The sequence below is a fragment of the Terrapene carolina genome, unplaced genomic scaffold, assembly GCF_002925995.2.
Source record: "Terrapene carolina triunguis isolate 2854851 unplaced genomic scaffold, T_m_triunguis-2.0 Scaffold84, whole genome shotgun sequence".
Classification (NCBI taxonomy): domain Eukaryota; kingdom Metazoa; phylum Chordata; order Testudines; family Emydidae; genus Terrapene; species Terrapene triunguis.
The window spans coordinates 38,307,568-38,335,268 of NW_020664435.1; the positions used below are offsets into that span (position 1 = coordinate 38,307,568).

The window sequence follows — 27,701 nt, forward strand, 5'->3', positions numbered from 1 at the left end:
TTATCTCTGAAGCAGACGACTTCTCAAAAATTGTAGACCAGTGTTATGGGAGTCAAGCGGGCAGAGTAACACAGAAACCTGTGTGGGTGGCAGACTGCCTGGATTCCTAGGAGTTACTGTTTAAAATTTGTATTTAACTAGAGGGGAGAAAGCTGTAATGTTCAATGTAGACAGCACCTCCACTAATCGATGGTACTGTACCTTTAGCTTGATGTTAAGTTGTTGTCTCATTGCTGTTATGCTGTTGTATTTGATATGAGGGTTTTAGCAGGAAGTTCAATCCTGACTGTGTATGCTGGAGTTTTCCAATACCTCCCTGTGATTCTATAAGCAAGTATTACAATATGTCTTACTGTTCACTCCGGATAACATTTGAGGTGTCAGTAAAAGCAGCAAGAGCGATGTGTCATATTTTCTGACACCAAATAAAAAAGCATATTTACCAAATAGTTTGCTGAATTAAAGTGAAATTTCATATTGTTGCAAACTGCAGTAGAATTGCAATTAAAAGAAATCATGCCCACTGTGATTAGAAGCTGTGGTGATATTTTTACTTCCATCTTTATTACTTGAGAGGGAGAGTCTATCCTATTGTTTCCTTTTCCCTTTCATGAGGATTTGAGCAGATATGATGAAATGCTAATGAGATGCGGCGTGTTCAGACGAGACACAGAAGAATTGTGAATTAATCACAGCTCTTTGTCAGTCAGCGGCAGCCAAGCTAAAAACTCCAAATGAAAATTCCACCTAACAATTGGAATAACTGTAATGCTATGATCAAAACATGGAATACTTAATCTCTGCTGCCATTTATTTTGCGTCTTGGTTTGTACGCTGCAGTGTTTAAATCAGATGCTGATAAAAATGAGAGTTTTTGAATAGATATTTTTTAAAGAATGATAATACTGACAGACTAAAACAAAGAAAAGAGAGCTGGAGGCAGAAATAGGGATTATATCCATTAGTAACCTGCTAATCTTAGCTTCAGGAATCAGCTATAATGGGCATTTATTTGGCTACAACTAAACTGATCAGTTTTCAGGTTTTGCTACCAGTAGAGATTGGCTTAATTGTTTGTGCCGAACTAAGATACATTTGAACCAAGTGGGCCAATTTCTGCTATTAGCTGAACTTGTGCCTCTTAAGTCAATGGGGTTGTGCATGAGTTTAAGTGAGGGATATAACCAGACCAGTTTGAAGATTCATGAACAGTACCAACGATAATCCGCACAGATGGAAACATTTAAGAATGTACAGAATTTCAAGGTGTGTTCAAGGGCATGTTTTGTTCTGGGGAGGACAAGGATTCTAATGTCTTTCTCAAGCAGCTGTCAAAGTAACGCTAGTGAATATGTCAAAATTTTATTCTGTTTAACTGGTGATAGGATTTGCTGTACTGCATCAGATCATTGGTCCATCTAGTCCAGTCATGCCTCTGTTTGGCCTACTTTGATTGGCTCACTAAAATTGTTATGCTTTTCTAGATAAGTTTTCACTCTGATCTTCAACCACATCTACATAGCATTCTACATTCTCTGCCCTTCAATTAATCCTGATCCTCTAAAGATTTGTGCAAGCGCTTAACTTTACACTTTTAGTAGTCCAAGTATCAGAGGGTTAGCCGTGTTAATCTGTATCCACAAAAACAGCGAGGAGTCTGGTGGCACCTTAAAGACTAACAGATTTATTTGGGCATAAGTTTTCATGAGTAAAAACCCGCTTCATCAGATGCATAGACTGAACATTACAGATACAAGCATAAATATACTGGCACATGAAGAGAAAGAAGTTACCTTACAAATGGAGAAACAGTGATGACAAGGCCAATTCAGTTAGTGTGGATATGGTCCGCTCCCAAAAATTGATGCGGAGGTGTCAATACCAAGAGAGGGAAAATTGCTTTTGTAGTGAGCCAGCCACTCCCAGTCCCTATTCAAGCCCAAATTAATGGTGTTAAGTTTGCAAATCAATTGTAGCTCTGCAGTTTCTCTTTTAAGTCTGTTTCTGAAGTTTTTTTGTTGAAGGATGGCTACTTTTAAATCTGTTATTGCATGTCCCGGGAGATTCTATGTTACCATTCCTGATGCCTGATTTGTGTCCATTTATTCTTTTACGTAGAGACTGTCCGGTTTGGCCAATGTACATGGCACAGGGGAATTGCTGGCACATGATGGCATATATAACATTAGTAGATGTGCAGGTGAATGAGCCCCTGATGTGATTGGGTACTATGATGGTGTCACTAGAGTAGTTATGGGGACAGAGTAGTCAATGGGGTTTGTTACAGGGATTGGTTCCTGGGTTAGTGTTTCTGTGGTGTGTAGTTGCTGGTGAGTATTTGCTTCAGGTTGGGGGGTTGTCTGTAAGTGAGGACTGGCCTGCCTCTCAAGGTCTGTCAGAGTGAGGGATTGTTTTCCAGGATAGGTTGTAGATCGTTGATGATGTGCTGGAGAGGTTTTAGCTGGGGGCTGTACGTGATGGCCAGTGGTGTTCTGTTATTTTCCTTGTTGGGCCTGTCCTGTAGTAGGTGACTTCTGGGTACCCGGCTCACTCTGTTAATCTCTTTCCTCATTTCCCCAGGTGGGTATTGTAGTTTTAAGAATGCTTGATAAAGATGCTTGCAGGTGTTTGTCTCTGTCTGAGAAATTGGAGTAAATGAGGTTGTATCTTAGGGCTTGGCTGTAGACAATGGATCATGTGATGTGTCCTGGATGGAAGCTGGAGGCATGTAGGAAAGAATAGTGGTCAGTAGGTTTCTGGTATAGGGTGGTGTTTATGTGACCATCACTTATTTGCACTGTAGTGTCCAGGAAATGGATCTCTTGTGTGGACTGGTCCAGGCTGAGGTTGATGGTGAGGTGGAAATTGTTGAAATCTAGGTGGAATTTTTGGAATTCTCCCAAATAAATCTGTTAGTCTTTAAGGTGCCACCGGACTCCTCGTTGTTTTTGAGTAGTCCTGTTTACCTCAATGAGACTACTCACAGTGTATAAAGTTAAGCATGTATGTAAGTCTGTCAGAATCAAGACCTTAGATACTCTTGGTGCCCATTTAAGAAGTCAAATGTGACTTTGTCTCCAGATATAAGACTTATGCTGGCTTAATTTTTAACTCATTTATAAAATTCTAGTTCCTGCTATAAAGCACATTTTAAATAGTGTACCCTGAATTTTTTTAATTCCCTCAAAATATTTTAAAGGGGTTCTTCGCTTCTTTCTTGATGTTTTCTGCAAGGGAAAAAATGACTGAAGGAAAATGTCACTGGGCAACAGAGAAATTTACCATGTAGAAAGTGCTGTCAAATGCACAAAGCAAATAAAATGAAAAGAAGGAAAGAAAGAAAGCTGTATCTTCAAAATATATCTCAAGTGTTACTTTTAATGATAGTAGTTAATTTTTTCAAACAGAAAAGCAATTTTCAAGTTGACAGTTCTCCCTTTAAATTGACTGATCTTAGCAGTCATAATTTTCAATGTATTTTTATCCATCAAATTTTTAATTAAATTGTTTATTTAATTCTCTGAAATCATTCTGCTAGAATCAGGGGTTCTCAAATGTCATTGCATCATAACCCTCTTCTGACAACAAAAATGACTACACGACCCCAGGAGGGGGACCGAAGCTTGAGCCTGCCCGAGCCCTGCTGCTCTGAGGGGAGGGAGGGTGGGGAGGAAGCCCAAGCCCAAGCCCAAACCCAAGGGCTTCAGCCCTGGGTGGTGGGGCTCAGGCTTCGGCCCTGGGTCCTAGCAAATCTGAACCAGCCCTGGCGACCCCATTAAAATGGGGTCACGACCCACTTTGGGGTACTGACCCACAGCTTGAGAACCACTGGGCTAGACAATCTGTGCCTTTTCGTCATACTGTATCAGAAAATGTTGAGTGCATGTTGCCTCTGGCTTAAATATAAATGCAATATCTGACTGATGAAATATTTTTTAAAAATGCACATCAATTTAAAACAAAATAACTGTCTTAACCAAAAGAAAAAATAGAGACCTAAAGAAAAGTGATAGTAGATATATAACCAAATGACTGGAGGATAGCTAATGGGACGCCAATTTTTAAAAAGGGCTCCAGAGGTGATCCTGGCAGTTACAGGCTGGTAAGCCTGACTTCAGTACCGGGCAAACTGGTTGAAACTATAGTAAAGAACAAAATTGTCAGACACATAGATGAACATAATTTGTTGGGGAATAGTCAATGTGGTTTTTGTAAAGGGAAATCATGCCTCACCAATCTTCTAGAATTCTTTGAGGGGGTCAACAAGCATGTGGACAAAGGGGATCCAGTGGATATAGTGTATTTGGTTTTTCAGAAAGCCTTTGACAAGGTCCCTCACCAAAGGCTCTTAAGCAAAGTAAGCACTCATGGGATAAGAGGAAAGTTTCTCTCATGGATTGGTAACTGGTTAAAATATAGGAAACAAAGGGTAGGAATAAATGGTCAGTTTTCAGAATGGAGAGAGGTAAATAATGATGTCTCCCAGGGGACTGTACTGGGCCCATTCCTATTTAGCATATTCATAAATGATCTGGAAAAAGGGGTAAAACAGTGAGGTGGCAAAATAGTTAAGTCCCGGGCAAACTGCAAAGAGCTACAGAAAGATCTCTCAAAACTGGGTGACTAGGCAAGAAAATGGCAGATGAAATTCAACGTTGATAAATGCAAAGTAATGCACATTGGAAAACATAATCCCAACTATACATATAAAATGATGGGATCTAAATTAGCTGTTACTACCCAAGAAAGAGATCTTGGAGTCATTGTGGATAGTTCTCTGAAAACATCCACTCAATGTTCAGCGGCAGTCAAAAAAGCGAACAGAATGTTGGGAATCAATAAGAAAGGGATAGATAATAAGACAGAAAATAAATATCATATTGCTTCTATATAAATCCATGGTATGCCCACATCTTGAATACTGTGTGCAGATGTGGTTACCCCATCTCAAAAAAGATATATTGGAACTGGAAAAGGTTCAGAAAAGGGCAACAAAAATGATTAGGGGTATGGAATGGCTGCCGTATGAGAAGAGATTAATAAGACTGGGACTTTTCAGCTTGGAAAAGACACGACTAAGGGGGGATATGATAGAGGTCTATAAAATCATGACTGGTGTGGAGAAAGCAAATAAGGAAGTGTTATTTATTCCTTCTCATAACACAAGAACAAAGGGCTACCAAATAAAATTAATAGGCAGCAGGTTCAAAACAAACAAAAGGAATTATTTTTTCACACAACACACAGTCAACCTGTGGAACTCTTTGCCAGAGGATGTTATAAAGGCCAAGACTATAACAGGGTTCAAACAAGAACTATATACATTCATGGAGGATAGGTCCATCAGTGGCTATTGGCAAGGATGGTGGCCCTAGCCTCTGTTTGCCACAAGTTGGGAATGGGGTGGATCACTTGATGATTACCTGTTCTGTTCATTCTCTCTGGGGCACCTGGCATTGGCCACTGTTGGAAGACAGGATACTGGGCTAGGTGGACCTTTGGTCTGACCCAATATGGCTGTTTTTATGTTCTTATAACTCACGCTACATATTTGTGTTTGCAGTTTAGTGGTTAGACACTTTCCACTGTAGTATATTTATGCTGGAATTCTTTGTGTGTGTTAGAATGTGCTGACTATATATATTGTGACAGACCCAGACCAGTGGGGTACAGGAGTCTGGTAGAGGGCAAATATACTGGTCACTGGATGAGTAGTTTTCTGTTCCCTGAGTGACCAGAGCAGGGGCTGCACTAGAGTAATCAGGAACCTACTAGAACCAGTTAAGGCAGACTAATTAGGACACCTGGAGCCAATTAAGTAGGAGCTGCTAGAATCAATTAAGGCAGGCTAATCAGGGCACCTGGGTTTTAAAAGGAGCTCACTTCAGTTTGTGGGGCGAGTGTGAGGAGCTGGGAGCAAGAGGCGCAAGGAGCTGAGAGTGAGAGGGTGAGGGTGTGCTGCTGGAGGACTGAGGAGCACAAGCGTTATCAGACACCAGGAGGAAGGTCCTGTGGTGAGAATAAGGAAGGTGTTTGGAGGAGGCCATGGGGAAGTAGCCCAGGGAGTTGTAGCTGTCATGCAGCTGTTACAGGAGGCACTATAGACAGCTGCAATCCACAGGGCCCTGGGCTGGAACCCGGAGTAGAGGGCGGGCCCGGGTTCCCCCCAAACCTCCCAATTGACCTGGACTGTGGGTTCTTCCAGAGGGGAAGGTCTCTGGGCTGTTCCCCAACCCACATGGTGAATCTCTGAGGCAATAAGCGCAGGACCCACCAAGATAGAGGAGGAACTTTGTCACTATATATATATATATATATATATATTAAACAGGCATTGCTTTGAGGTAGTGTGAAATTAATGTCAGTGTATTCAAAAGAGTCTTTGAGACAGAGAATGCATAAATGATACCTGAGAATGCTATAGATAATCTTACATTTATACCTAAGTGGAGAAAAAGAATGAGTTTTATGTAATGCTTTTACACTCCATAGATCTGTTCTCAAAGGTATTATTTACTTAAAAACATATACATCACTCATACATCACTCATGACCTCTATTCACAATGAAATGAAAGATAGAAAATTAAGTCCCATAGGCTGCACATCATTCTCTGTCACAATGTTATTCCAGGATTTGTACTCTCCAGGCAAATAGAACGTAGATGGAGGTGATGCTTTAGTTCTCTAAGGAGGAGATTATCTGCCATACCAGTGTATCACAGGCTCTGTGCACCCAGGGCCTCTTTCTGATTTCATTTACTCTGATGTAAATCATGAGCCACCCCATTTGAGTTACATTGGTGTAAGTTAGATCGGAAGAAGGCCTTGAGTGCCTCCTGATAGGCACAGTTAATGTTAGACTTGAAGTATATAGAGCAGACTGAGCAGTTTATGCTCCTGTCAGGAGACTGCGCCAATACTATAATCAGAAGTTGGAGGGGACAAAAATGAGTTAAAATGATATGGGCAGAAGCGTTTGTTCTTTGCTATTCATAGTCTCCAACACTATAATGTTAGCGCAAAAAGGGTGTTACAGATAGCATCAGTTGTCATGTAATTTGTTCCTAAAGATAAATAACCCTGGGTAGCTCCTTCATATTTCAGGCAATTTACCCTGCCCATCCAGAGTAAGCAGTAAAATAAGAAGGCTTCATTCTTGTTTGGTTTTATATTGAGAACTTTCAATTAAGGCAGCCACTTGAGCACAGTCCCTAAGTGGTTGCCATATTGAACACAAAATATTACAACAGGTTGCTGCCCTATGATTAGGGAGCTATATCAGCCAGACACTGTGATTTCTAATCCTGTTAGATGGTACAGGACCCATCTGTGTTTTCTCCATTAGCACACTGGTGCACTCCAAAGGAGAAGCATAGTTGTCTCCCTGAAATCTAATGGTTTTCTCTCTATACTCACCCCAAATAGTTAATTTTTGAGAAGTCCATTGAAAATAAGTGTTTTGCCACTAACATATAATGAATTATCATAGTTCAGCTCTAAGTTATAAGCATTCACATGCAGAAAGAACAGATAAGTCCTATTACTGGTTTAGTAGTTTTATATACTTTGATAGTTAATTATTCATGTATTGTAACACTTTCTGTCCAATGCCTGATACTATTATTAGGACATAAGGTGGACTGATCAGTAAACTTAATTTTCAAGGAGTTCTAAAAATAAATCTCCTGTACTCTAAAATCTTGTGGATATGGTTTCTCTCTTTTCCCCCACCCTATGAGAAGAAGAACCAAAAATTGAAGTTTGAATATCAGGTGAATCACACAATATTTACAACAAAAGGGCTGTCTTGGATAATGAAGTGTGGGTCTTATCTTTGTTGCATTATCATTGTGACTTGTCAGAATCAGCCTTTCATTTTCTGGTTATTTTCTGTGTGCCAAGGCCAACAAAAATATATATGGAAAAAGAACATAAAAGTGTACATAGCAATCACATAAATTCATTTCACTTAAGTGAAATGGACATTGGTGTTTTTTCTATGTCTTCCAGAAGCAATATGTTATTAAAGACAAATTTGAACAACACACTCACAACTGATATACCACAAACGACCAAAAAATCCTTCACACCGAATGTTTATCTGTATGTATCAAGTAATTTTGGGGGCATCTGATTTTTTTCTTATTTGATCCAAGTATCTAGAGTTTGGTATCTTTTTAATAGACTCATAGGTTTCATACACATTGTGACATTGTGCAGTCTATATGGTTTTATAAAAATAAGTGAATATAATAACTGGGATGTGCTTCATGCAAAAGGTCTCCTGTAAGCTATCATTACAAAGCTTATAATCTACTGAGTGTGATCATCCTATTTGTATAAATGTACCACTCTTGTATCTAAAACTAGAAATATAAAATATAACTCTGAGGGCCTATTGTAATTATGCAAAGTGTGGGCCATTAATGGTGGTTTGGAATCTTGATGACTCCCATTAACTAGGACCATTGTCTGCAAATGGCTGTGTTTTCCTGTGTCTTCCTGTATATGTGTGTGCTGGCAAGTGGGTAATGAAATCTTGCAGTGACATGTGATCATGTCACCTGAACTGGAATCCATCTTTAACCTGGTGCTTTTCCAATGAGGGGGGGGTGGAAACCCAGAGGGACAAAGGGTTCCCGCCTTATGCAAAAGATATATAAAGGGGTGGAAGAGAACAAAGGAGAGAGGAGCCATCATGAAGAATCCCCTAGCTACCACCTGAGCTGGAACAAGAGCTGTACCAGGGGAAAGAATTGTGCCCAGGCCTGGAAGGTGTCCAGTCTGAGGAAAAAACTTACTGAAGCATCTCTGAGGGTGAGATTATCTGTATTCAGTTTGATTAGACATAGATTTGCACATTTTATTTTATTTTGCTTGGTGACTTACTTTGTTCTGTCTGTTACTACTTGGAACCACTTAAATCCTACTTTCTGTATTTAATAAAATCACTTTTTACTCATTAATTAACTCAGAATATGTATTAATACCTGGGGGAGCAAACAACTGTGCATATCTCTCTATCAGTGTTATAGACGGTGAACAATTTATGAGTTTACCCTGCATAAGCTTTATACAGGGTAAAACGGATTTATTTGGGTTTAGACCCCATTGGGAGTTGGGCATCTGAGTGTTAAAGACAAGCACACTTCTGTGAGCTGTTTTCAGGTAAACCTGCAGCTTTGGGGCACGTAATTCAGACCCTGGGTCTTTGTTGGAGCAGACGGGAGTGTCTGGCTCAGCAAGGCAGGGTGCTGGAGTCCTGGGCTGGCAGGGAAAACAGGGATAGAAGTAGTCTTGGCACATCGGGTGGCAGCTCCCAAGGGGGTTTCTGTGATCCAACCTGTCACACACATATTTTTGTTACATTTGTTTATTGTTGAATTTGATTGAGGACTTTCCTTATGTTAATCTATTGCCTCACCTTGCATTGGGACTACTCATATGAGGAAGCTGAGCAGAGCTTGGCTTTAAAAGGTAGAAAATAATGTACCATTGGAGCAAACTATACATTGTATTCTGGCCAGACAGTTTGGCATTGAGGAAAAAATTGTTAATTGCAGCAGAGAAGGAGGAAGGAAATGAAGGGTATTACGTAAATTCTAGTGAAGAGTGAACATCAAATGGTATGGTTCATTTTAGGATAAGTATCCAAATGTCTGATTGCCTTTCATATCTTTCCTGAACTTATACAAAGCTTTGTAGCCTGTACTTTCAGGTTTGAACTGGGTCAGAAATACCAATTTTTTCCAAAATCTTCTTCCTGCCAAAACTAGCAAATGTGGATGAGCACTAACTTATTTAATAATATTCATAATATTTAACTGAATTTACTGAATGTCAGAAGATTTGGGTTAGTATCAGTTGGGTTTTAGGCAGAGGAATAAAAATAATGTAAAGAACTGGCTAGTTATCTACATGTGATGGAGTATATAAACACCACACTGGCAGTGACAGGGTTAAAGAGATCCAGAGAGCTCATTTAACCTATTCTATGGCACCTGGAAAGAAGACAGGTAATTAAGAATTAGACCTAGCAGTGGAGAATCAGACTGGGTGGTCCCTACAAAGAAAGGACTGCAGACAGTAGGGAGATGGGACCCAGGGGAGAAGTAGTTGGGAGTTTCCACTTTCTGGGAAAGGAATCACATAGGGGCTTGCAGGATGGCACTTGTGCCCTGGGACTGTCCTTGGGGGGAGAGGGCAGCTGAGGAGAAGGAGATGACACTCCTAAAGCAGGTCTAGGAGAAGAGAGACTCAGGGAAGAAGCGTTGAGGTTCAGCAACGCTGGAGGAGCTGGGCCTCCTGAGAGAAAGCCCTGGGAGGTGGTAGCACTCTGTAACGGAGAGTAAGGAATAACTCTGTGAGGAACCTACTGAGGATCGAGCCTGGGAAAGATGAATGAGTTTTTATTTCTTCAGTTTTGAGTTGGGACTCTGGAAGGGGTGAGTGGTCTGCTGTTCATAGGTGCTGAGCACCTCCACTCTCACTAATGTCTGCATTCGCCTTTGACACTCACTCCATTTGTTTAGGCATCTAAATATGAGTTTAGGTGCCAAAATTTAAACACTCACATTTGAAAATGTTATCCCTAGCTGTGTGGCCTACTATCCCTGGACCTAATCCAATTTTCAAATATGTTTATGGGAGAAAAGGGAAATAAAGGAACTATTAAATTTAAACCAAATACAAGGTAAACAAACCAAATCTCAAAATAAAATGTGAAACGAGCCAGTTTTATCACCTCCCTGAAGCAGTAACTATAAAATTTCTGTCAGTACAATTGCAGGATGATTGGGCCCCCAAGTTATACTTTTGAATACCTTTAATAGGTATAGCTTTATTGCATCCTTTTGGATATCTACCTTTCAGCAAATTTACCTCTACTTAGCGATGGCCTGAAAATGATATTGCTTTTTAAATTTGGAGTTTATTATGCATGAATGTTAAACATTTGAGGGGGGTGATGGGGCAGGAACGTTTTTCCAAAACCATGTTGGGATTATTTACTCTTTTGGGTAATTACTGCTGTTTAAATTACATTTTAGCACGTACTCTCCAAAGTGAAGATCCACATTCCTGACCACAGTTTACTTTCAATTCCTTTTTTAATTAACTGAGAAGTTTTCAAATAGAAAACAAAGAGTCTAAGATATCAACAGAGGAAAGCCTGCAGTATTATAATCTTTCAGCAGTGCTTCTCAGTGGTTAATCAAAAAATGTAGATTTGAGTTACCAGCTGCTGGAAATATTTTAATAATTGAAAAGTAATGAGCTTTTTGAGTGGGGGAGGTGGAAAATCCTCTTCCTCTGACTCAGTGGCCACTGTTAATTTGAGCAAAAGATAAGTATGAGTCAGGAGTATAGAAAAGCAATCCAGACATGTAGTAGAAGGATGAGATTATCTGGAGTTGATAATCCCTTTTAACATAATTGAAAATTATACATTCTACTGAACATGATTTGCTTTAATCCTGTATATTTAGGCCCTGTTCCTGCAGTAAATTCCACACAAGTGGACGCCTTCATCCACATAGAAGTCTTTTTGAAGTCAGTGGGGCCTTGTGCAAGTGACTGAATAGATTGGGGGCTATTGCATTAATTTAGATGGAATATATGTTAACATGACCCAGTCACTGTCCAACATCAAACACAGTCCAGGGCTTGGTATAAAGAGACCTCAGTTTACTTAGCACCATGACAAGCACACCATTAAAATAGTTAAATCATTTCAAATGTAAAGTATGAAATAAGGTGTTCATTTTAACAACATCCCTTGTTCCCTTGTTCCCTTTCCCTTTAGCTGCAGATAGTTTTTAAAAGGAAACCTCCCTGTTGTTTGACAGTCTTTTAGATGGTATTAATGATGGTAATAACTGTGCTTTTTGGGAAAAAAGAAATTGGTTGAGATGGGCTGCTGCTGCTGCTCTTGTTAAAGTCCAATCTTAAAAGGACAAGCCCCCTTGTTTGACAGTCTCTCAGATGGTATTAAAGAGGGTAATAACTGTCATCCCAGGTAGTGTTTGAGATTCAGCTGGAGCTGGTAGGGGTGGCAATGTCAGCTGCATCCTTCTCTCTCTCTGGCCCATTCTGGTCAGGACAGCTCCCAGGATCAGGATGACGAAGGCCCAGGGTTCCAGGAAATGGCGGGGGTGGAGGCCATGCTGATAAAGCTCACTCCAGTAGATTCCGTCTGTTCTTTCTGTCTCTTCTTGTTGTTCTTTTGTGCTTTCCCCACAAAATCTTCCTTTTAAGGACCCGGAAAGGGAGTGATGGGTGGAACAGCCCATCCCCTCATTAGTTTGTCCACCAATTAGGCCTAATCTCCAACATACCAATTTTGGCTCATTAACTTCTGACTCCATGCCATAATTTCAACACAGCCCTTGAATCATATTAACTTGGCCTTTTTGTTTAGACTAATTAAGTTATCATATCTCTCTTTTGTACCTTTCCCCATCAATATTTGCTACTTATAGATTATTGTAACATCTCATGAAAATTTACATTTTTTTTATGGTTGAGCTCACAATTTGGATAAATTTTTAGGCCCACTTGTCATAAAAGGGCCTTAAAGAGTCTGTTCTCTCTCTATGTCAATCTAGAACAGGATACACTTAAGATCAGGAGATTACTATTTTACGTCCAAGTGATGGGTGCCCAGTTTGCACAGATACACGCTAGGACACCTGAGAAGAACAAACACAGGGTGGAAGTTCTCCAGACCTGATTCTTGCCTCCTAAATAGCACTGACAAGCCATCCCTCCATGATATGAGCCAAAGAGATGAGTTGTTGGACAGTGCCTGTATTTCAGGGACATATGCCTCCTCACACAACGATGGCAACTGTCCACAAACTACGCTCCCAATATTCGCTTTTGACCTTTTAGAAGTAATAATGTGCATGGACTGACTATGTGTAGAGCCGATGTTGGCCAGAATATGGGTGATTAATTTGTTCTTGTATAGGTCCTGTGCCATAAATGCCCCTTTTCTTCTTGGTTAGAAAGCTCTTCCAAATTAGATCTGCTTGGGAATTTTTCAACAAAATGTTTTTTCATGGGAAAATGCCAATTGGATGGAACCAAATCTCTCTGTGGAATATATCAGTTTCAGTAAAAGTTTTTCAGGTCCAGGATGGAATTTTGAGAGCAATAGGGACTAGAATAGCTGCTGGCCATGTGGTTAGAGCACTCCCGTTTGATATTAGAAGACCCTGCTTGTGCCTCATTTCATATCCTATATGAATGCCCTAATCTCTGGGGCAAGTCTCTCCAGAAAATTTTGAAAGGTCTTGGTTTTGACCCAGTGTGGAATGGGGACATTTTTTGAAATGTTTAAAAAATTTTGTAGGATGGAAAAACTGTTTCCCACCCAGTGTGTAGAACTCTTTTTGTGAATATTTACAGACAGACTTGAGCTTGAAAAAGCAGCTAGGTAGCTGCACAAGTTTTCCCTGTTCTGGATCCATTTCTGGGTTGTTTGCCCATATTTATGTATTTTTAAGTCTAAACTATAACTTTATCTATTTAAACTGAGTTGCCTTTTTTGAAGTAACTATACTCTGTCTCTTATCCTTTTAAGCTGGCAAAGGAATGTTAGTATGGGTGCATGTCTGCACTGCTTTTGCAGCATGCAATGCCATCTCTGTATAGCTGAACTGTGCAGTGCCAGAAACTGGCTCTGAAGTTTACATACTAAAAAATGTAAGTCAAATTATACCACTTCCTACCTCCCTACAAGCATTGCCACAATAGCAGTTTCCTGACATTTTGTATTTTTGTTACAGTTTTTGTCAGAAATGCAGAAGGTCAGAATAACGTGTGGAAGGTTATAAACCTTGTAATGACATATATCATAGACTTAAAAAGTTTAAATAGTCAGAATTTTGACCAGCCTCTTCAGAGCAGGCTACTCTCACTGTAAACAAAGAATAATGATGATCAACGGAGGATCAAACTGTAGAATGAGGGAAAGGTCAATGTAGCACAGTTTACAACCATCTTTCATGGAATATATGAGACATTAAAATACTGATAGTGCACTCTGGTGACAAAGTACATGGAAGAAATGACACAACACGAATAATCTCTCATAAGCATCATTGTAATGAGAAGAAAGAGGAGGGGTTTAACTCCCTCTTAGCCATTTGGTCAATGAGCTTGCAAAGGGAGGGTTCCTACTTACTGAGACCACCAAGGGTGAAGTATTAATTTGTATGTTTGTAAACCACTGATGCATCTGAGCACCAATTTATTTTAGAGATTCTCTGTGAATTTGTGGTAGTTCCAAAGTAGGGATAAGGCTGAACTAAAACTCCATCTGAGAGCATTTCCAATGGCTGGTAAAGGTCAGATTTTGATTTGAATTTTGAGCCCAGACACTATCACTGTATTGAGCCAAAACTTGATTCCAAATATCCCTCAGGAGTTGGGAAGGTTTTTTCTGTTTTGGAGCTACTTCCAAACACTTCAGCTCAAGCCAATATCTATTGTGAAGCAAAGGATTAAAGTTTTACAACCTGAATTGGCAACACTGGGTTAGGGATTTTGGGAGGGCCCGCAAAACAATTTACTTACACACACACACACACACACACACACACACACACACACACACCCCTCCCTCCTTCCCTTCCTTCCTTCCTTCCTTCCTCTCTCCAGTCTTCAAAACATACCAGAATCCTGCGGCTGACCTGAAGGTTTTGAGGAGGATGCCTACTAGAGTTTTTTTTAGGCATTCCCATATTTAGCTGACCCTTTTATATACAGGAGGTGTTGGGAAGCCAGTGTTTGCAACAAACTCATACTTCAGAAGTGGAGTTCAGCTGCTCATGCTGAGGTCTGTGCATCCAGTGAACTCCATTAAAATGTTGGCAATTTTGTCGTTTGAAATTAATTATTGTTACTGAAGTGTTACAGAAATTCCTGTGTATAGGGAACACTTACACTAGCACAGTAAAATTAATTGCTTTCCAAGGGTAAATGTCAACAATATAATGATGCCTGCTGTAGCTGCCAACATTGAGACAAGCTTTCCAATGGATAATTTTCCAAATAAGCCAGGGATCTAGTGGCCACTAGGCCCCCAACCACTGAAGAAGTCTATGTGCATTGTAGTGAATTTTAGCACTCATGTAGCACTATATTGAACACCCAATTCTGCCACCTTTATTAATGTCAAACAGTGCTCTGCTGGATGATTGGCCCCACTGATTTTATGAGGTGTCATTAGCAAGTGTGGGTTTGAGAGTGGTCCTACGCAAAAACATAGCATTTTCAGATGCATGTTAGAAATGAAAAGTGATGAGTTAAGGGAGATGTCGGTAAATTGCATGACTGAGAACTGACACACCAAAAGTAAGATTGCCAGCTGACCCAATGTGCAATAGCAGATCTCCTAGACAGTGAATTGGTAATATCTGAGTGAAAAAGCCTAATAGGATGAGGCTTGAGGAGTAGGGTCACCAGATGTCCCCATTTTATAGGGACAGTCCCAATATTCAGGTCTTTGTCTTATGTAGGTGCCTATCACCCCCTAGCCCCTGTCCTGATTTTTCACACTTACTATCTGATCACCCTATCGAGGAGAAGCTTTTTAATATAGCCAGGACCTATTCAGCTCAGGGGGTTAAAAAACAGCAGGGCCAGCTCAAAGAATCTTTCACTTTAAAGGCAGCTGTTTCATGTATTGTGTGCTAGGTAATAACATGAAAGTATGAAGTGTTTCTAAAACTAAACTGGCTCTTGATTGAGAGAACTTTTTATAAAGGTACTGCAACTGCAGCTAGCATTCAAGCCATGGGCACAAAGACTGATTTCCTGGTGCCTCTTCCAAACTCTTCTGTCCTGCAACATGCGCTCCTACAAGCTTCATGCAATTGCTACAGCAACCAGTGTAAAAAAACCTCAAGGTGAGCACAGCATCCACCACTAGCTTCTCAGTTTTGTGAGGAAAGTTGCTGCTTCATTCTGTGTGACCTGCAGGCAATAGAAAAGCCTTTCTGGTGAAAGCCCAACTTTTCAAGAATTGCATCAATGAATTCCTGTCTTTTAGGTATCGTTCAAACCACTGGGGATGATTTTAGACACATCAGCACCATTTCTGGGCCATGGAAGCAGTGCATTCCAATAAGCAGCCAAATTTCTACTTCTCAAATGTTTTTGAAGTATGGTTCAGAACAGGGTATTCCTGATGTGAAGAAGGCTATTTAAAATTATCCACACATCTTTTATGACCCTCCAGGAAAGATTCTGATGGAGAAATCCAAAGCAAAACCAGGAATTCCAAATTACTTCAGAATGATTGAATGTCACTGAGGTAATGGCCTTGCACAATAAGACTAGCCAAGGGAACAGCAATTAGCCTCCTGGTTCAAGTGGGTGTATCTGCAACTATGCAGGTTCCAGAGCATTACCATTTTCCCTGTGTGCAGCTTTATTGGGAAAAACTGTTAAAAATGCCAGGTCTGCTCTTAAGTTTTTGGTCTAGTTTACCTTAATTCACATAAAACTTGGGTAAACTTTGGTCTGATTTCTTATGACCAAAATAGCTGCCCTGCAAACATCTACATCATCATCTGGGAACAGTAGCTTTACAATTACTAGAGTTAGACCATCAGCCAGTGTAAATCTCCATTGATTTCAAGCTCCTTGAAGTCAATGGAGCAATATGATTTACACCAGTCCCTACTTTTTAAGATACTGTGTTCTTCTTTTGTTTTATGAAAAGCTTCACTGATAGGTGGCTTATACAAAGTTTTATTGGCGAAGGCATTTTTAACAGGTGGCTTGGAGGGCCAGGCAGCCTAGTGGTTAGAGCTGCTGGCTTTCAGCCCCCTGCTTGGTTGAGGCGCCTCAACCAAGCAGGGGGCAGAGAGCCAGCAACTCTAACCACGAGGCTGCCTCGCCTCCAAGCCACCTTTTACAAATGGAATAAGGGGACACGGTTTCTTCCTCTCTACCAGGTCCCAGCCCAGGGCCCTGTGTACATCAACCCCGGAACAGGGGAGTGGGGGGGAGGAGAAGGGGGAAGGTGCCCCTCCCAGCAAGGAGTCAGAATCCGCTTCCCTGGGCCACTTCCTACCAGTCTGTTCAGTTTGGGGCATGGCCTCTCTAGTCCAATTTCCTGGGTGGCCTGTTTCCCATAGGGTTCCCTCTTGGGTCTTGGATAGCGTCTTGCCGCAGTCCCAGGCTTCTTCATGTTGAGCAGCCGTCAGCTGGTGATGGTGAGCCCCACAATGTCTCTGGGGTTCGCTCACTCAGTTACCTTAGGTGCTGGAGGCTCCTTCACAGTTTCCCTTGGCTGGTGCTTACTCCCAGATTGGCTGCAGGTATAATGGGGCAAGGCTTGCTGAGCCAAAAGGCTCTCTTTAACCTGTGCTGTGCTACTTCATCACAGTCTACCCATAAACTGCCATGCACTTCCCTTCTTTTATAAGAAAGGAATATTTAAAGAAGGGGACTGGTTAGCAATGTTTTATGGGTGATGGTGGACATGTTAGCTCTGATCATTACTATTTCTCTCATGCAAGTATTTGATTTCACCTGTGCCTACGTGCCTGGATAGACCCAACCAACATGCTGCTGTGTTTTTATATAGTTCTTCATTTTTCCCTTATGAATCATACATATCTCATGTACCCCAAATAACATATGAGATTATCTGCAAAATGACATACCATTGCCTGAATAAATCCTTCATTTTATGGGACCTTTTATCACTTCGTTTTCCCCCCCAACTCAAGAAGACATCCTGGGAATTATTCACCTCTTTATTTACAGAGGTTTTTACACATGCTGCTGTAGCAATACCATCTCATGCAATAATCACAGCAACCTCACCAGCTAAACAAGGTATGGCTAGATCAGAGATTGTATGGGAGACCTTCAAGGAACATCTAGTGACATTAGAAAAGTATTGCCACTGATAACAGGGGAAAAAAGGTTACTATCCAATCAGTTCTGAACCATGGAACTGTTATAGTTGGTGTATAGGAGTATTGTGCTGCTGAAGGTGGTGCCTTCCTACCAAAATGTTCTCCACAGCTTCACAGTGATCTAGTATTTGCCTTCACTTCCCACTTCTACACTTCTTCTTCTACACTACAAATAGGCTGAAACTGTAGGAGGGGTAGAAACTCTTATGTCTCAAGACATAAGTTAGCCATTGATTGCAGGGGTTAAAAAAAACTTAAGTCCTGGGCAATTCATTACATAATTGTCCATTACTGGGACTTTAGACCATACTGTTCAGCAAAACTTTTAACAGTAAAAAAAAAAATGAACCATTAGAACACCGTGTGGGATGTGGTAGATTTTCCATCACTTGATGTTTTTAAAATTGGGATTTGGATGAGTTTCTAAAACATATGCTCTTGCTCAAGCACAAGATATAGGCCTGTTGAAGGAATTACTGGGTGAGTTCTATGGCCTGTGCTATTACAGGAGGTCAGACCAGATTCTCAGAATGGACCTCGCCTTAAAATCTATGAATGGAGGCAGGATACTGGCTACAGTGATCATTGGTGTGATCTAATAAGGCAACTTCTATGTTTCTAACCTCTTATAGCATGCATTGCTCAGCAACCCCAGATGTTCTACCCCAGAGACAGATCATTTTACCTGCCAATGATATGCAATCATATGTATATCCTTCATCTACCTTAGAGGCATTCTGGGGCTTAATTAATATTTGTTATAACACTTTGATATCATCTAATGAAAGGTGCTGTATAAAGTATTATTACAGTTTTCTAAACTTGCATACCTTCTCTCAAAGTGACTCCAATTGCATAACTATCATTTCCCCCCCTCAGAACAAGAGAGAGGACGTCTGTGACTAAAGCACTAATGAACAGATTTGTATTCATTATTTTCAAATGTTCTTTAAAGAAGCAGTTCAAGTCCAAGGCTTCAAGGAATCTCAACTGGATTATTGAAAAATGTTTAGAATTTGTAATATCTATTCATTCCCCTAGAGCTGCTGGAACTCATCAACAAAACAATGCACCAAATTCTTAGTTCTAACTCAGTGCAAGTGACAAGATCCTTTAGGAACTGGGGTCTAATGGTTAGATCTGAGAGCCTGAATGTTAGGCTTCTATTTCTGGCTCAGCTGTTATTTTACAGAAGTATCTCTGCAAGACACCAACTTCCCAAGCCACTCCCTTATTTCTAGGGTGACCATATTTCCCAAAGTGAAAATGGGACACCGTGCAGGACTCGTCCGAGCCGCCTGGTGTGGCCTCTCACCCAAGCCCCACTGCCCAGTGCTGGGGCTGACAGCCTGAGGCTGGGTGCCTGGCGTTGCTGTACACATGTGCCCCTAGGGGGCATGCCTCACTTTTTTTTGGCAAAACTGGGCTTTTGTCCCATTTGCTTTTGCCAACTGATAATCAGTTGCCAGCCAGGCACAGTTAAGACCTATAGGACCTTGTGCACGATTTTTAAAAATGGATCCTAAAGTTGGATCCTAAACCCTTCTTTAGTCTCCTAAATAAGTGATGCAAAATTGCTCAAAATTGCTGAGTACTCAGCACCCTACAGTGAAGTCAATGGAAACTGCTGGGTGCTCATTGCTCAGTCATGTATATCAGTCATGAAAATCAGATTATTTAGGACCCAAATCTCATCTTAAACTTCCCTGTGAAATGGGAATAACACCTGTCTTCCCAGGGGTTTTGTAAGATTTAGTGATATATTAATTAATTAAAGAGCTTGTGGATCCTCAGATGATTGCAAAGCACTATTACCATTTGCAAATCTAGAATTTTACTATGAATATATGTATTGTTTTAATAAAATCTGCTTCTCTGAACAGGGTTACTAAAGAAGGCTGGTATCTGTATGCAGACAGTTCAAATGGAGAATTTGGTCATATTGCTGACATTGCCACTCCAGTCATTTCGCTCACTGGACCCAAATGCAAACTGGTATTTTGGAACCATATGAATGGTGCAACAGTGGGTTCTCTGCAGGTACTGAAAAGACATTAGAGTTTTCTGAAATTACTGTATAAAAAGTCATGCCCTATCATTTAGTTTCATCAAGTCTAGACTGCTAATAAATGATAATGAACAATTATCCACACTTCACTGCCCCCAATATGGTGTGACCGAGGGAAGTGTTAGCTGGAGTAAGCTCCTGAAATGGTAACTTTTTACAGCATGGATGCAGCTTCTGTACAAGTAAAGCTTTGTGCTGCATAATCTCTTTTGCTACTAAAATACATTGAGTGAATATCTGAACATCAAGATCTTTGGCTGTGACCAAAGGGTTACAATATGAAACTATCTTTTGTTAGTTGGGTTGTTTTTAATTGGCTCGTCTGTGTGATTTCCCCTTGAGGTTTCATTCCTATTGTTGCTTAATTTGATTGAAACAAGCCGGATCGAGATTTTACTAGCATTTAACAATAAAAAATATTTTACCCTTACCCCATTCTGCACACCACTGTAAAAAGGAAAGCATATAGGTTTAGTTTATACAAATACCTAACTCATTTAACAGCATATTGACCCAATTCATCTGAGCTAAGAGAATAAAACAGGGAAACAATTCTAGACAGGTTTTATTGCAGCAAGTATAAATAATTGTTATGGGGTTATAAATGTATAGTATAGAACAACAGCAGCATTTCAAAAATGCGTAGTAAAAATATTTCGGAAAAAATACACAAAGGCCAGCTCCTCAGCTGCTGTAAACTGGCAAAGCTCCATTGACTACTCAAATACTACAAGTACTTTAAAAAGGATGCTGAAAAACTGGATAAAGTTAAGAGAAGAGCCACAAGAATGATTCGGTCTGGAAAACAGTCCTAACAGTGAGAGATACAAGGAGCTCACCCTATTTAGCTTATCAAAGGGAAGGTTAAAAGGGGAGTTGATGATGATCTATAATTATTTACAGAGGGAGAATATACCTGATACTAGAGGGCTCATTATTTTAGCAAATAAAGGTATTACAAGATTTGATGGCTGAAAGTTGACATCGGCAATGTTCAAACTGAGAAATAAGATTTTTTTACTAGCGAAGATAACTCACTACTAAAAACAAGGGATGTGGTAAATACTCCATCACCCACAGTCTTTAAACCAAAATTGGCTCTCTTTCTAAAAGGTTTGTTTTAGTTCAGCCACAAGTTATTGGGTTGGATGCAGGAATCACCAGGTGAAATTCCAAGGTCTGTGTTAAGTGGAAGGTCAGACTCATATTGTTCCCTTCTGGCCTTAAAAATCTGTTATGAATCTGTCTGTGATTCAAAAATATTGGAACTAACTAATCATGGAGCTTTCATTTAACTGTTTTGGTAACAATCAAAAGCTCTTTTCCAGTGCCTTGTTTGGGAATAAATTGGAAATGCTTTCCTCACTAATATTCCAAGGTCTGGTATCAGATTAAAAACTTGTGGTCAAACTCTGAATTAAGTACTCTCCCGCTTACAATATGCACATCTATCCAGTAGAAACATTCTGTTACAAACATAAAAACAGTTGCATAATTGAATTGCCATAAAACTGCATTTTGTATCTGCAAAGCAAGGTGGCCAAACTTTCTCAGCTTTCTACTTTATCGTTATTAGCTGCTGGATGTAGGTGTAACTTACTAGGAGAAAGAAACAGATAAGGGAGACAAGCTGGAGGTTTAAATCAGGCATTCTCAGTGTAATGAGGATTCAGAACTGGTCGTATATCCCCCTAATAGGCCTTCATCCTGCAAAGTACTGAATATTCCAGGCCTGATCCAGCAAAACATTTAAGCATGTGTGTAACTTTAAGCATATGAATAGGCACATTGGCCTAAGTAGTAGTATTCACATTCTTAATGTTATGTATGTATTTAAATACTTTGTTAAATAAGGGCAAGAGTTTTCAACTTATGGCAAGATTACGCCCACAGCCACTATTAATGCATGCTAGCGAGTTTTGGTTTGATTACTGAGGTACATCTGAATCAATGAGGCCTGGAGCCCACTTTTTCCTTGTGACTTCCTTAATGGACCTCTCTTCCCACTGCCTCACTTTTTGTTCTCTTTGTCACTTTCCTATATGTAGCTTAGGATCCAACATTCACCCAAACCCATACATATATAATTCTGTGTTACCTAATCCTCCATCTTGCTTTTCTCATGGACAGAGGGAAGAACACAAGGGAAGCAGTGGAAGCATTAACATTCCTAACTCCTTAAGTTAGTGGAGCCGAGATGAGTCAGAACCGGAGTCCTAGATCCAAACACCTCTCAAATTTTGGGGACATTCATATTTGGATCCAGTCTTGGCATCTCAGGCCCTTCTTGTAGGACAGGGTATGGGGAGATTGAACCCCCCAGAATTACATGTGGAGGGGAACCTCCGTGCATGGATCCCCACCTCCTGCACAAAAGGGGGGCTCAGACATGTCCGTGGTACCACCCTGCTTTGCCTCCCACCTTGCTGAGGTCTCACCATTCATCCAGCGATCCACATAGCATGGAGAGAGGAGGGAGCTGGGTGCACTAGGTGTGTGTGTGTGTGTGTGTGTTGGGCGGGGGGGGGGGGGATGCCATAGAGAACATAAGCCATTCTCCACTGATCCTACAGAAAAGGAAATTCAGCCTGGAGCAGAATTATTTTTTCTGTATTAGCCCCTTCGCAGGGGAATTCCCATCTATACAATGAATGAATGCAAGGCAACTCTGATAGAGCCATTCTGCCAGGATGCAGAGGGGTGGGCAGCACTGCAGCTGTGGAGGCACAGGGCCACTGTGAAGATTAAATCTGATCCAAAGTCCATTGAAGTCCATGGCAACACTCCAGTTGACATTAGTGGATGCAGGATAAGACCCATGGCTCTGGCGTCTTACTCATCCCCCAAGAACCACATGGATCCCACGGGATCAACAGAGTTTCAAGGCAGATCCACAGACATTTTTGCAGGAGGTGGGGGAAAATCCTGTTTCTTCCCGCTGCGAACTCCCTCCCTCCCCCCCCGCTCCGCACACACAGTATTACGATGTGAAGGAATCTCTGTAAGAACAAACTCAGTTTTCTTCTCCTTGAGCTCCCCATCCATGCTTCTTGGACTGCCACCCAATCCTTTGTTAAGGAGGTAGGCCTCACGTCTTCTGTTCTGTAGTCCTCAGCCATTATAAGGAAAATCATAGGGCTTCTAAGCCTTTTCTACCTGTAACTGAGCTATTTTTCTTTTGTGGAAAGGTTAGAAAAAGGGAAAAGTCATGAACGGGTTATGTTGTGTGAATTTTAAACCATGTCACTAAAACCACTGTCAAAATTCAGGTAAATAAAACCACAGAATAATAACAACTGACACTGAGGTGATGTGATATTAATTTGTTGCTCTATCATCCCCTCTGAGCTAGTATAATCTGACTATATCTTTATTAAGTACTTCTGTCATACTTTTCCTTCCCAGGGCTCTCTTAAGCTTGAGTCTTTTCAAAGATTAGACATTTCTCACATTTTAAAAAAATAAAATAGATATACTTGGATTTAAATGGGTCATAAAATATGATGGCATTTAGTCTTTACAAAGGTATGACAACTGGCAAGAAATGGCAGAAAGTTTGAATTTCTAGTGAAAAGCTTGGACTTGCCCATTAAGGAATAGTATTTGACCTTGGAAAATTTACATCCAAGTCAAATTGTGCTTTTTTAGAAGATCATAGTTATTCTCATGTTATATAACAATGAAAACATGTAGATGTATTATAATGTACATTTCTGTTTTCTCCATTATTTTTACCTATTTCTGTAAGCCATTATTGATGGAGAATATCTGTAGACTCTTTCCTTTCTTGTCACTCCTCATGCCTGGAAAATAATATCCCCATCCTCTGTTTAAAAAAAAACAAAAAAAAAACACTTCTGAAACCCCATGTGTTCTGTGAAGCATCTCACCATGCACCACTGTGTCTGTCTTGTGTGTTTAATGTATTGCACTCTTCCCTCTTGTGTCTCTAGAGTGAAAGCTCTTCAGGGCAAGGACCCTGTTATTCATTTGGCACAGCTTACCTGTTGGACAGCATCACATACGCTTCTGGGACTACATAAATTTTCAAAAATGCCAGTTTTTCATTAAAGTGAAAAACGTCTAGGTCATCCTAGATCTCAAAAATAGGATTACACTGTGAGGGGGAGGATGATAAATCCTTGAGAGGAGAGGCAGTTCTGGAAACAGGGGATGTAATGTAGTTTTGTCAGTATTGACTGGAGAGACAGCTTGACATGCTCCATCTACTTGATATTGTCAGCTCCGTTCAATTCAGATGCTCAAGAAGTCAGAGAGAAGCACATTTAGGAATGCTGCTCGTGTGGAGAAGTGACTCTCCAATTCAGCTACTATTCACTGAGGCAAGACATTAGGAGGATATTTTGTGCACCTGCCATGGTCCAAACAGATCAAGTTCTCTGTATTGAGAGGATAAATTTATGGATAAATGGGATGTTTCCTGTGTAGTTGGGACACCACAACACTCCTAGAACTACAATGGAATAATCTAATAGACATATGAACTCTTAGACCTTTTATTACTCTTGCCATTAAGATTATTTTCTTTATTGCATTCATGGGTCCTGAACCTATCGGTTGCTGAGCATCTCTTTTTCGCGGCTGAGTGCTCTCTACCCCTATTCAGATCAATGGCAATAAAAAGAACTGAACTCAGCATGCACACAGGACCTGCTCAGAACCTGTAGCATCAGGCTCACAGACTAGTAGATCACACTCATGATTGTTTTCCACTGATGATTTTAAAGTGTGGGATAGGGGTTAATTTAAGTGCAAACTCCGACTGAAATAACTATATTTATATTAATGAGTTGAGAAAGATTTGATGTGACCTGGAATTCACAATTTCTCTTCCAGGTACTCAGTAAAATTGGTGATGTAATTTCTGTCCTGTGGGTTCAAAGTGGCTCCCAAGGTGCTCAGTGGAACAGAGCAGAAGTGTTCTTAGGAATTCGCTCTGATTTTCAGGTTTGTGCTTCTATTTCATATGTCCCCCATTAAATCAATTCTAGATTATATTTTAGCTTAATCATTCCCCATTTGCACCCTACACACTTTGTAGCTCTTCAATTCACATTGGTCTTCTGAATATTAAGAACAAAATCATAGAATATCAGGGTTGGAAGGGACCTCAGGAGGTCATCTAGTCCAACTCCCTGCTCAAAGCAGGACCAATTCCCAACTAAATCATCCCAGCCAGGGCTTTGTCAAGCCTGACCTTAAAAACCAGTAAGGAAGGAGATTCCACCACCTCCCTAGGTAACCCATTCCAGTGCTTCACCATCCTCCTAGTGAAAAAGTTTTTCCTAATATCCAACCTAAACTTCCCCCAGTGCAACTTGAGACCATTACTCCTTGTTCTGTCATCTGGTGCCACTGAGAACAGTCTAGATCCATCCTCTTTGGAACCCCCTTTCAGGTAGTTGAAAGCAGCTGTCAAATCCCCCCTCATTCTTCTCTTCTGCAGACTAAATAATCCCAGTTCCCTCAGTCATGTGCTCCAGCCCCCTAATCATCTTTGTTGCCCTCCGCTGGACTCTTTCCAATTTTCCCACATCCTTCTTGTAGTGTGGGGCCCAAAACTGGATGCAGTACTCCAGATGAGGCCTCACCAATGCCGAATAGAGGGGAATGATCATGTCCCTCGATCTGCTGGCAATGCTCCTACTTATACAGCCCAAAATGCCATTCGCCTTCTTGGAAACAAGGGCACACTGTTGACTCATATCCAGCTTCTCGTCCACTGTAACCCCTAGGTCCTTTTCTGCAGAACTGCTGCCTAGTCACTCGGTCCCTAGTCTGTAACAGTGCATGGGATTCTTCCGTCCTAAGTGCAGGACTCTGCACTTGTCCTTGTTGAACCTCATCAGATTTCTTTTGGCCCAATCCTCTAATTTGTCTAGGTCCCTCTGTATCCTATCCCTACCCTCCAGCGTGTCTACCACTCCTCCCAGTTTAGTGTCATCTGCAAACTTGCTGAGGGTGCAATCCACGCCATCCTCCAGATCATTAATGAAGATATTGAACAAAACCGGCCCCAGGACCTACCGTTGTGGCACTCCGCTTGATATCAGCTGCCAACTAGACATGGAGCCATTGATCACTACCCGTTGAGCCCAACGATCTAGCCAGCTTTCTATCCACCTTATAGTCTTCTCCCTGGTCCCCAGACCACGTATCTCAGCTGTATGCTAGTGAAATCTATGAGGGAGGGAAGAGAGGTATACTTCAACCCAGCCCCTGGAGCATCTCCATCGCTGCTACTCCAGCTTAATGAGTGGAGGCCCTAATGGCATGATAACCCCCAGCATACTCTTTCTAAGGTGGAAGGATCCATGTAGCTGCAGAACCTCCCCTAGCCCTGAACCCCACTTGTGTGACAGCTTCCCCAAATTCTTTGTCGGGGGGCATTGCCAGGGTTGGGGATAGGGTCCTAGGTCCCAGCCCTGTGTCTCCACACAAATACACACCCACCCTCCCTCCTAGGAGTCAGTGTCAAGCACCACACTTAACAATTGAACAACAATTTTAGCTAAGCCAGACAAAGCCAGAAGTAGACTCAGCACAGGATCTCTGGCAGGTGTTATACATACTCGCTTGTCCCAATACAGCATACAACACATCCCCACCCCCAACACCTAGTGCTACACACACACACCCCTCTGCCCCACAGCAATGCAACTCCCCATCCCCCTTGGGTCAGTCCAACCTATCCATCCATTCTGATACTGGCCTGGGTTGTGAGCTCAAGCTGGTGGGTTCTGCCGTGTGGTCTGAGGTGTCTTGTTAGCTCTAGTCTGTGCATCTATAAGAGTTCCCTTCTCCAAGCACCAGTGTAGCAGCTGGCTCTCCTCCAAGCAGCTCCTAGTTCAGACTCTGCATCCCTACACTCTCCTGTGTCTCTGCCCCAGCTCAGCACTGCTGCTCTTGAGCTCTTTCTTCTCTCTCCAAATCTTCCTGGGCTTGTCCCCCATCCCCATCTGTTCGTTGGCTCAGAACCTCCCACGGTGTCCTTGTTTTGGAGTGGCACTTCCCCACTGGCCAGTCAGGTTTGCACAGAGTAGCAGGGAGGGGAGAAAGGAAGGGTGGGGTTGGGTAAAGGTTGGATTTGGATGTGGAGCTCAGAGGGATAGAGAGTAGGCTGAGGAGCTGGGGAGAGACGGGACAGGCAAAAGCCACACACCTCTGCACAAACACCAACACTCCCTTCTAGAGGGTCAGTATTAACTACTGCAACAAGCACCAGGCTTAACAAGAGAACAACAGTTTTATCTAACCAAGGTAAAGCCAGGAGTTAGACTTGGGTCAGGATTCTAGCAGGAGTTTACAGACTCCCCTGCTCTTGATACACAATAAGAGCATAAGAACGGCCATACTGGGTCAGACCAATTGTCCATCCAGCCCCGTATCCTGTCTTCCGACAGTGGCCAATGCCAAGTGCTTCAGGGGTAATGAACAGAACAGGTAATCATCATGCGATCCATCCCATGTCGCCCATTCCCAGCTTCTGGCAAACAGAGGCTAGGGGCACCATCCCAGCCCATCCTGACTAATAGCCATTGATGAACCTATCCTCTGTGAACTTATCTAGTTCTTTTTTGAACCCTGTTATAGTCCTGGCCTTTACAACATCCTCTGATGAGGAGTTCCACAGGTTGACTGTGCGTTGTGTGAAGAAATACTTCGTTTTGT

The 27,701-nt window shown here is 41.4% G+C and overlaps 1 protein-coding gene across 1 annotated transcript in view; it reads left to right on the plus strand.

Moving 5' to 3' along the window:
* MALRD1 (MAM and LDL receptor class A domain containing 1) overlaps nt 1–27,701 on the plus strand; it is a 528,588-nt gene that overhangs the window by 252,288 nt on the left and 248,599 nt on the right. The window contains exons 20-21 of the mRNA XM_026649425.1: nt 19,825–19,981; nt 24,867–24,977. Of these exons, the coding sequence (XP_026505210.1) occupies nt 19,825–19,981; nt 24,867–24,977 (268 nt within the window). The remainder of the gene's footprint in view (nt 1–19,824; nt 19,982–24,866; nt 24,978–27,701) is intronic.